The sequence below is a fragment of the Myiozetetes cayanensis genome, unplaced genomic scaffold, assembly GCF_022539395.1.
Source record: "Myiozetetes cayanensis isolate MyiCay16 unplaced genomic scaffold, myiCay2020 scf3, whole genome shotgun sequence".
Classification (NCBI taxonomy): Eukaryota; Metazoa; Chordata; class Aves; order Passeriformes; family Tyrannidae; genus Myiozetetes; species Myiozetetes cayanensis.
In genome coordinates this window covers 62672324-62682694 of record NW_026087521.1, presented here as the reverse complement: position 1 = coordinate 62682694, position 10371 = coordinate 62672324, and the positions used below count along the sequence as shown (strand labels likewise).

At 43.7% G+C, this 10371-nt stretch overlaps 1 protein-coding gene across 1 annotated transcript; it reads right to left on the bottom strand.

The window, feature by feature from the left end:
• Positions 1-7580, bottom strand: TUBA8 (tubulin alpha 8). The gene is made up of 5 exons (XM_050324009.1): positions 6649-7580; positions 3122-3344; positions 2320-2468; positions 1085-1765; positions 1-318 (listed from the first exon to the last, which is right to left on the bottom strand). Exons 1-5 carry the CDS (start codon positions 6649-6651, stop codon positions 31-33), a joined length of 1344 nt encoding a protein of 447 aa, XP_050179966.1. The 5' UTR covers positions 6652-7580; the 3' UTR covers positions 1-30.
• Between the last annotated feature and the right edge of the window lie 2791 nt (positions 7581-10371).

Genomic DNA, 10371 nt, shown 5'->3' with positions numbered 1-10371 from the left:
GCTCACTAGGAAACGAAGTGTATTTTAAAATTACTCCCCATCATTTTCTTCTTCAAACGAGTCAGTTCCCACTTCTTCATAGTCCTTTTCCAGGGCAGCCAGGTCCTCTCGGGCCTCTGCAAATTCTCCCTCCTCCATGCCTTCCCCCACGTACCAGTGCACAAAAGCTCTCTTGGCGTACATCAGGTCAAACTTGTGGTCAAGCCTGGCCCAAGCCTCGGCGATGGCCGTGGTGTTGCTCAGCATGCAGACCGCTCGCTGAACTTGGGCTAGGTCTCCACCAGGAACTACGGTGGGAGGCTGATAGTTGATCCCAACCTGGAAACAGGAATATGAGAGAAAGTTGTATAAAAGGAGGAGCAGAAAAAATAAGAGTAAAGTTACAGATGCTGGGGTAGAGTCGTATCATAACTACCAGATGGCAGATGCCATTACAGACGTCAAAGAGTATGATACGATACGTGCTCATTTTAATATCTGTATTATCCTTCTGCTTAATGTACACTGGCAAGTTTGTAGCTTTCTTAACAGCTACTTGATACCGAACATACAGTTTAACCAAGATACTCTGCAGAAACTGATACAGAAAGTTGGTTCCCAGTTAAAAGTTTTCATCGTTAAAGGAGCTGTTCGTATGGCAAATATTTTTCCACTGTTAAATTGTTGAAAATATGTTACCAACACTGCTACATAGCAGGCAGGGAGAGGCTGTATAATATTTCTTGGTGAACTAACAGATTCCCTAGTATCAACATTTCTGTTTACTAACTCTATCAGTTTTGGTATTTCCTTAGTTTTAGATGGTGCTTCAGAGGGAGCACTCATTGGTGGTTCCCAAATTCAGGTCTGAAATTAATACTTCTTTAAATTTTACCTCATACACACTTCAGATTTCCACTTATTTAAATATGTAGAAGCCTGTGTCACTGGGGTGTTCAAAGGAGAACAGGCACACTTTATATAAATGCATCTTTCTTACATTCACTGGGAAATACACAAGATTGAAAACTTTAATACAAGTTTCCTGCCAGACTGAACCCTTTGGACACTAAAGAGAAGCTCATGGCATCTCTGCTCTGCTCACCTTGAAGCCTGTTGGGCACCAATCGACAAACTGGATGGTTCTCTTGGTCTTGATGGCGGCGATTGCCACGTTGACCTCTTTGGGGACCACGTCCCCCCTGTAGAGCATGCAGCAGGCCATGTACTTCCCGTGCCTCGGGTCGCACTTCACCATCTGGTTGTTGGGCTCGAAGCAGGCGTTGGTGATTTCAGCCACCGAGAGCTGCTCGTGGTGCGCCCTGTCGGAGGAGATGATGGGGGCGTAGGTCACCAGGGGGAAGTGGATGCGTGGGTAGGGTACCAGGTTTGTCTGGAACTCCGTCAGGTCCACGTTGAGGGCCCCGTCGAAGCGCAGCGAGGCGGTGATGGAGGAGACGATCTGGCTGATGAGGCGGTTGAGGTTGGTGTAGGTGGGGCGCTCGATGCCCAGGTTCCGGCGGCAGATGTCGTAGATGGCCTCGTTATCCACCATGAAGGCGCAGTCCGAATGCTCCAGGGTGGTGTGCGTGGTCAGGATGGAATTGTAGGGTTCCACCACAGCGGTGGAGACCTGAGGGGCTGGGTAGATGGCAAACTCCAGTTTGGACTTCTTTCCATAATCCACAGAGAGGCGTTCCATCAGTAAGGAGGTAAAGCCAGAGCCAGTACCCCCACCAAAGCTGTGGAAGATCAGGAATCCTTGCAGCCCAGAACACGCATCAGTCTAGAAAGCAAAAGAGAAAGCAAAAGAGGAAGGGTTGAAAAGGAATGAAAATAATTTGTGTGAGCATATCCTGAGCTGAAGGAGAGAGCCATCATCAGCAACACACAGCATAGATTTCACGTCAGTTTTTCTTGAGAAAGGGCTGGTGATACTCATGCTTTGCTTCCCTCACTGGCTCAGCTTACAACATAAAATTGGAGCATTATCTGTCCAGGCCTTCACTCTCTGAATTTCACTCTTGTTTTGGTTAGTCTAACTGAAACTGGAAATGTACAACTGCCCAATCCACCCTTCCGTATCAGTACTGATGCTCTAGGGCTGTACTGATAATGGAGAGTTAAATATTCAGAACGACTTTATAAAAACACCTGGAGGCACATAGCTGGGAAGTGAACTACAGGGCTTCTCTCTCTTGGACTAATGATGATGCCTCTGTATGTCTTGCAATCTCTTTTCTGAACCACTGGTATTGTTTGCAGCCAACAAGGTGTTAGTTCTGCCCTTCTTCCTCCTGCAGAATCCGAGGCTGCTGCTTCAAAACAACTGGGACTTACCAGCTTACGGACACGATCAAGCACTGCATCAATGCTTTCTTTGCCAATGGTGTAGTGGCCACGGGCATAGTTATTGGCTGCATCCTCCTTTCCAGTGATCAGCTGTTCTGGATGAAAAAGTTCCCGGAAGGTGCCAGCCCGCACTTCATCTGAAGGAGAAAGAGAAATTGTAAGAAGCTGCAAGTGCTCCAGTGCCAACAAGTTCTGGTTGTGGTTGGCATTGATGCAACCTTTAAGTCACAGGAGGTCATAATGCCAAAAAACAGATGCTGATGGAGAAGGGAAATGTCTCCTGAGCAACTTTTCATTGTTGCATTTGGTGGGTTTATGGTGTATCTTGTATCCAGCCACAGAAGTTGTCTCCTCATGAACTTCTCAGTGACAAGTAGAGCCAGACAAGTCCCCAGAAATAGAGTATGAAGAAAATCAGGTACCCCAGTTCTTAGACATCCTTATGTTGCTGGAGGGAAACTGTCAGGCTCCTGCTTTGAATCCGAACTGGAGTAGAGCAGAATTCAAATGGCAGAAATGTCACGATAAACAAACCCAGAAGTTAAATGTTGGTGCAAAGAGAAGTGGTACACACCAGCTATTAAACTGCTGGGCATCCTCCTGTTCCTATGTCTGTAAGACCTGTGACAGAATCTGGCGTTCTCTGTCACAAGAAAGTTAATTTCATGCTATCTAGGGGTAGACCACAGGACAAAGGGCTGTTTTGTGCCGGTGGAGGCTGGTGGCATGGCATGGTGATATTAGGAAAAGCAACCTCACCTCCATTTTGCAGGTTTATTTCTATACTGACCTACTACAGTTGGTTCCAAGTCCACCATTACAGCCCGTGGCACGTGCTTCCCAGTGGCTGTTTCGTTGAAAAACGTGGTAAAGGAGTCATCACACTTGAGTTTGTCTTGCAGATCCTTGAAGGTGCCGTCTGGCTGAATGCCGTGCTCCAGGCAGAAGAGTTCCCAGCATGCATTTCCTATCTGAACTCCAGCCTGGCCAACGTGAATGGAGATGCACTCGCGCTAAGGGGAGAGAGCAGAGGCGGGGGCAGAAAAAACAGTGCTCGTTAGTCCTCCTTGCTCCTAGTGGTTAATTTTTTCCCCAGTGTCTTCCTGTTCCAAAAATTTGGTGACCTGTCATTGTCAGCAATTCACTTGGTAGTTCAGCCCCACAGCCCCAGTGAGACTGTACATATTCATGCTGGATACAGGGACAATTCTTTTAAAAATCAAGATCTATGTGCTGTACTATGTAAGTGCATGAAAACAGTCAGGGAAAAAAATTAATCTCAATTACACAAACCCCACCTTTCCTCCTGGATTGGCCCTGCTGAGGAGAACATCCCAGTTTAGTTTATTTTTACTCCTGGCTGGAACCTGACACAGCCATGTGGTATCCTTCAACTTTATGTAACCCAAGACAGGGGATGCCTTTTGATCCTTCTCGCCTCTGGTAGCAGGCTAGCGTGGAAACTTGGAAGAATTGCTTTAAGCAATATTCACCTAAGGAAATCGTTTCAGATTCTCTTGGTTGAAACAAATGTTCCTTCCAGCTCCTGAGCATCTATAATTTTACGTTGGATTGGTCCATTGCTTATCAGGCAGTGTCATTGCAGAATAGACTGTTTATTTGCCTAATTTTGAGCGTTTTTTCTGTGGCACCCAGGAAAAGAAAACAATGTGTGTAACACCAGGCTAAAATAGGCAGGTGCCAATTGCTCCAAAATTCTTTACAATTAAAAGTACAGGAGCACAAAGGCCCTGGTGCTGGGTTTCCTAAGTTCACAAACAGAATTATCAACCAAATACTTCTGAGTTAGTCCCAACAATTACAACACGGGGTGGAGTGAAGGCAGTTTTTTGAGGAGAGAGCGATTTCAGACATATGGAGTTTTTCACCTTTGGTTCTAATTTGGAGCAATTGCAATTAAAGATGCCTGAGCTCTGTTTGTGATCCCAATGGCCCTGCCTATACTAGGGAGTAAGAAGGAGGCAGGTCATAGCACTGAACACTGGCCTGTGATCACCTCTGCTGACTGATAATTAGCACACTCTGGCACAGTCTTGGCTTAGACCACTTAATACTTTTCTAGACAATGCTTGGGTACAGAATACAACTCATTGTCAAGAATGGTTTCCAGCGAGCAGCTCACTGACCACTGCCAGGCTTTGGAGAGCAAAGGAGGATTGAGATGCCTAATTGTGAAGCAGTTCATGCTACCTGGCTTCAAGAGCAGAGGATGGTCCTCATTTATTTTTATTTTGTAATACTGCATTTACAGATAACCAATGACTTAGTATCAGATTTGACCATTAACTTTTTTTTTTTATTATTATTCTGCAACTGCTTACCCTGCAAAATCATCCTGTGACCTGAGAATGAAATTCCCAAAAAACTAAATCGTCAGGCACGATATGTGACCAGCAACATCTCTGGACCAGTGTTTTCTTCACAAATTGACATATATGTAGCTGAAGATATTTTTTCTGAAGCAACTAGAATTTCAAAAGTCATCACTGCCCTGGTTAGCCATCCCCAGAAGTTCAAACGAACACGGAAAGTCAATTTAAATATTTCATTCGATGAAATAAATTATTTCTATTCAGTACTGATTTCTAAGATCCTGACTCTGCAAATGCATGTGCAGCAGCATGTGAAATGTGCTCTCAAGTGTTCTTGCACAACCCTGTGTTTCTCAAGTGAGTTGTGCAAAAGTCTCTGAGTTATTTCAGTGACAATGAGGCTTCATAGGTCAGTGTGTCTCAATCTGGAGGATTACTCAGGAGACACTGAAAGCATATTTGTGCTTAGAGAATTCAATTAATGCTGATTTTGCACAGGGCAGGCTCCTGCTTTTCTTTTAAATCCCAATGTGAATCTGTGAGGCTGGCAGCAAGAAAAAAATAAGGTCTTTTCCTTTTAAACACAGCAATGAGGCCAGCTGACTTCTTAAAAGTATGTATTTTAGAGCAAAGCTACAATTACAGGTCAAGCAATACTTTGAACCTAAAGAGCTGCTTTGCTCAGTTCCTCAGATCAGTAGAGGAATTGATCTGGTTTTGCACAGCTGGAACAAGTGAATGCTCCCTTAGAAAGTTAATATTGTAAAGCTTAGTACAGGACTACAGTTGAAGGTTTTCCTTTTAGACTGAGTTTTCAGCTGCACTAGTTTGAAACGGTGTCTCAACTCTGGCTTTCGAGCCATTCCATCTTCTCCTACCCCAGCAGTAATTTGGAAATATTCTGCCAAGCAGAGAAGACACTGACAAAGAAGTTTCTGATTTTGCATAGTAAACAGCATTAAAATAGACACCAGACTTTAGGCAGGGAAGGGAGTGGGCCTTCTCCAGAGTCACAGGCACAGTAAACTGATCTTTGCATGATATTTAAATTTGGAGCCTACTCCAAACTCATGTTTCACGTCCCACCGCTAATATACCAGGACAGGCCTAACAAACTGTCCTTTTATCTACCAAGGGACAGTAGAAAGGACCAGGTCCTCTGTGAAACTAAACCTGGGACAGCTTTAACTCTTAAAAATTAACAGACAAGTACCTGGCTCTAGTACATATTGCACAAAGGCAGACTTTATTCTTCCAGCTGCTCCAGAAACTTACTGCCCTAGGTCCGGGGAGCCTGTGGACGTGTGTATCTTGCTTGCAAAATGAGCTCTCTCCTTTTGGACCTGCAGCTTTACTGGCAGAAAGTAACATACTTCTCTGCACCAAAATTAGACTTAGTGCTAAATGTATATTGGGGTACAAGGTGAAATGGGTTTTTCACATTCTAAGAGGTTTTGAGAGATTTCTACAAATTTATAACAAAACCCCAGCTCCTGAAAATGAAGGGCCTTTTTTTTTTCACTTACTTAAATGCATACATATGTAAAAGGATTCATGGACTCCAGAAACACACATGCATACACCATACAGCTACGGACAGTGCAGCCTTTGGGGCTAAAATAATTTAAGACACAAAGGTAAGTGACTTTTTTCTTTTATTTCTAAAAAAAATTATATTCACTTATATAAAAATGAACCAGTGTTGAGAAAACGTCATCACAACAGAAAGTACTAGACAGCTATGACTCCAGATCTAATTTATGTTATAATTACACTAATTAAGGACTCTCTGAAGAAAACTTTGTCTCACTGTGCCTTAATGCTTCACTGAGATTTTCTGACACTCCTTTCCCGTCCTCTTATGTGGTAATTGGTGCGTGAGACCAGGGTTTTGTGGCACAAAGTACTGATAACAATGGCAGTTTGTTACTTGCCCACAGCCCTCCCCATCCCCACATGACTGCTGTTCCCACATCCCCCTTACCATGGTGTCTGCAGCGGCGTTTCCTTCCCGTTGGGATGAGTGGTGGCAGGTCTGTGCAGGAGCCTGGCTCTGGGCTGCAGGGCGGGAGGCACAGCCTGGGCCCGGCACCTGCTGCGGCGCTTCAGTGTCACAGCGCGGTGGGAAGAGGTCACCCTGCTGCACCGCTGCCTCCTGCCCTCCCCACACCCCACGTGTGCAAATTCACCCAGGCAGGGCTCAGGCACACCCCAGACTTCAAACTCAGCACGGCCGGGTTTGGAACACTTGTTCAGTCAGAGCGTGGCCATGGAACACACTGTACTTTCAAACACCTGAGGATTTTATGTCACCCACCAGACACGTGCCTTCCCCAGTGTCCTATTCTGCCAATGTGTACATGTGTGCATGAAAATAACTCCTAAGTTCCAATAGAGAAGGCGTAAGAGAGCAAACGAGTGGAAAAGAGAGGGGTAGAAGAAAAACAAAAAGAACAGGAAAGTAAACATAATTACCATTCTGGAGTGTGCTCTACCAGTGCTCTTAAATGATCTTCTGGCTTCTCTATTAATGCCTCTCTAGTAACATTTCAATTGACTCTTATTGCTTTTTTACAGTCATCTGGGCTGTCAGCAGTGTGGGACAGCATTCAGTACAGACTCTCGCTCATCTGTCCAAACACAGAAAGAAATTTGATTCTTATTGCAGTGTTTATTGCAGGACAGAGCTGGAGGCATCACACCAACGTTCTGACACCAAATTGGGGCAGTTGCCTCCACCCCTTTGCTCCTTCTGCACTAGTTCAGCATTGGAATACAGCAGAGAAATCCTCATGTTTGCAATTCCTAGGTAACAAAGAGTGTTTAATTGCTTGAACATGAGTGATGAGTGTTATGTATCCCCTGACTTTATAAATGTACTGTTTATTATGATGTTTCATCAGCAGAAGTTTAAATAGAGGATTCCTAAAATGTAGGTTAGTCTACTTTGATGTGATGATATTAACAGATTGTTCTGCCACTGGTGGTAACCAGCATGTAAGTGTCTTCTTAAACACCTACATTTTAACAGTGAGAAATAGTTCATACCATTTTTTGTAAACTCATTTACTTTGGTATAGTCTTCACTTTGCTGTTCTTTACATAAACCTGCAAATCACTACTCTTTGATTTTGGCTGGTAAAAGCTACAGAGGTTTCTAGAGCCAGAAATATTTTTTTACAGAAAAGAATTTCTATAATTATTTCTATCTGCTACTTTGTTTAAGTTGAGTCTCCTAGTTCTCCAGGTAACCATCGGATTGTTGCTTTGAGACTAAGGAATAGGTTGTTCTAGTGTTCTTGCTGTTTTAGTGTTCTTCTTCCAGTGGAAGCGGTAACATTCCAGAAAGCTCTGGTGCTCCAGGCAGTCTGAAACGTTAATGCTCACAGCTTCACCAGATGTGAGCTCTGAGCAGAGCATCACCTCAGGAAAAAGGCTCACGGCAAATACTTTGAGCAGTCCACCACCCAAACCTCCTAGGCACACTTTGAGTCAACATGTCAGATCTAGCAGCTACAAAACCTAAAAGAGCTCTGTGAATTACTAAATTGTTTGCAACTTAGTCTTTTGTGGCATTTTCTCTGCTCTCCCCTAGCCACTGGGAGCACAACGGCTGAGTCTATTCTCTCTAGAATCAATTGAAGAGCCTGAGGATGAGCCAGGTTTCTATTTTTCCCTTTCTCACACCAGCTGATAAAAAGGCCCTTGTCAATCTGCTCCAGAACAAAGATAATGCTTGATCTGCTCTGTCTTGAGTTAGCCCATAAACTCAAGTGCTGGAAATACGTGTTGCTCTGGGGTGAAGGCCAGACACAGATGTAAAAACCCTGAGTAAGACTCAGGCAGACACTTTTTCATGAGGTTTCCCGACGTTGCTCTGTCTGCCTGTGTGTGGAGTCCTTGGGCAGAAACCCCTCGGCCTGGAGTTAGAGGGTAACCCGAAAGCACAGTGGATGACTGTGCTCCCAGGTACCAGTGAGTTTTGTTGACTCCAGAGTCAGCCTCTGGGCTCTGCTCCATGGAGACATGAGGCAGATATGGCCTGGACCTGGATGCTTGGAAGTAAGTCATCCTGCTCCATGCTGGCATTCAACCTGTGTGGGAGGTGCCATAGGAATCCTAAACCCTTTTTCTCTGTTTAAAGATAGACACATCTCTGAATGTGTCTTTCAAAAATTCACATTTTTGAATAATCTAGAACTTAGAGGTACTGTTGTGACAGTTTAACCCCAGCTGGCAACTCAGCACTGAATCAGAAGAGTAGAGGAGGAAACCCATGGGTCGAGATAAAGACAGTTTAATAAATAAAGCAGAAGCCACACACAAGCAAAGCAAACCAAGGAGTTGATTCACCACTTCCTATGGGCAGGCAGGTGTTCAGACATCTCCAGGACAGCAGGGCTAACACCCTTTGGTCATTTCGGGTCAGCTGTCCTGGCTGTGTCCCCTCACAGCTTCTTGTGCACCCCCAGCCCACCCGCTGGTGGGGGTGTGAGAGGCAGAAAAGGCCTTGACTCCGTGCTAGCACTGCTCAGCAGTAACCAAAACATCCCTGCAGTACCAACAATTTTCACCACAAATCCAAAACACAGCCCCATACCAGCTACTATAAAGAAAATTACTTTGATCCCAGCTAAAGCCAGCACACCGGTCCACCAGATCTCAGGCCAAGAGAACCACTGAGTCCTGTGATCTACCAGCTCTGTTCTGACTAGAGATTGAAATAGTTAGCAGGCAAATGAAGGACAGTTAACTCCTTTTTCTCCTCTACCAGATGTACATCACTCCCTACAGACTGGTTACCTAACTGACTCAGCAATAGTGTCAGAATCGTGGATTATTTTAGAACAGTGATGTGCCATCTTACAAAACAGTGCACTCTTAAGTTCTTTGGTGATCACATAAAAACCTCTTTTAATTTGGGGGGGTGTAAGTCTTTGCACTTCCCACACATTGTAACACCTAAGTGAAAGAAGATCTAAACGCTTCCCTGTGTTCCCTGTGGACCTGCTTTCTGACATTCTGTTGCCACCTGCTGGGAGAACCGACAGGGATTTCTGAAATCCCCAAGTCTGGTAATTCAGCACCTACATAACACTGCTATATTGATAAAATACTAGTTTTCAGGCATTATCTCTGAAATAGAGAAAAGTGTCTGTATTTTTTAAATAAATTATAAATAAAGAAAAATTTGTTACATGTTGGGATACAGTTGCAAAATAATTATCGCCTTTTCAGCAAAAATTGTCACATACAAAATTTATCTACATATGTTAGAATTTATAGAATTAGATCTGTACTTGTAGAATTTTCTTCCTCAATGTAGCAAGTTCAGAACTACAATTCTAATATACATATATATACATATTTATATGTATTTTATTTTATAGATATATATATATGTAAAATGAAGATGAAGACCAGGTACTTTATTCTAGGTAGTACTGGTCTTAGCCATCCCAAAATGCAGACTCGTACCCTACCAACATCATCAGTTGATTAGATCTCGTCAGATTCACACACTGAACAATTCCTATATTTAGTTCCAAGTATGCCTGTACAATGAGGCCATGTAGTGAAACATTTCTGGAAGTTATTTGAAAACTTTGATACACTTTGTAGTGCATTGATACACTTTCTATCAAAACATTAAATACAAAACTTTTCATATACAATCAAAACACAAACAAGAAACTCCACAAAGAGG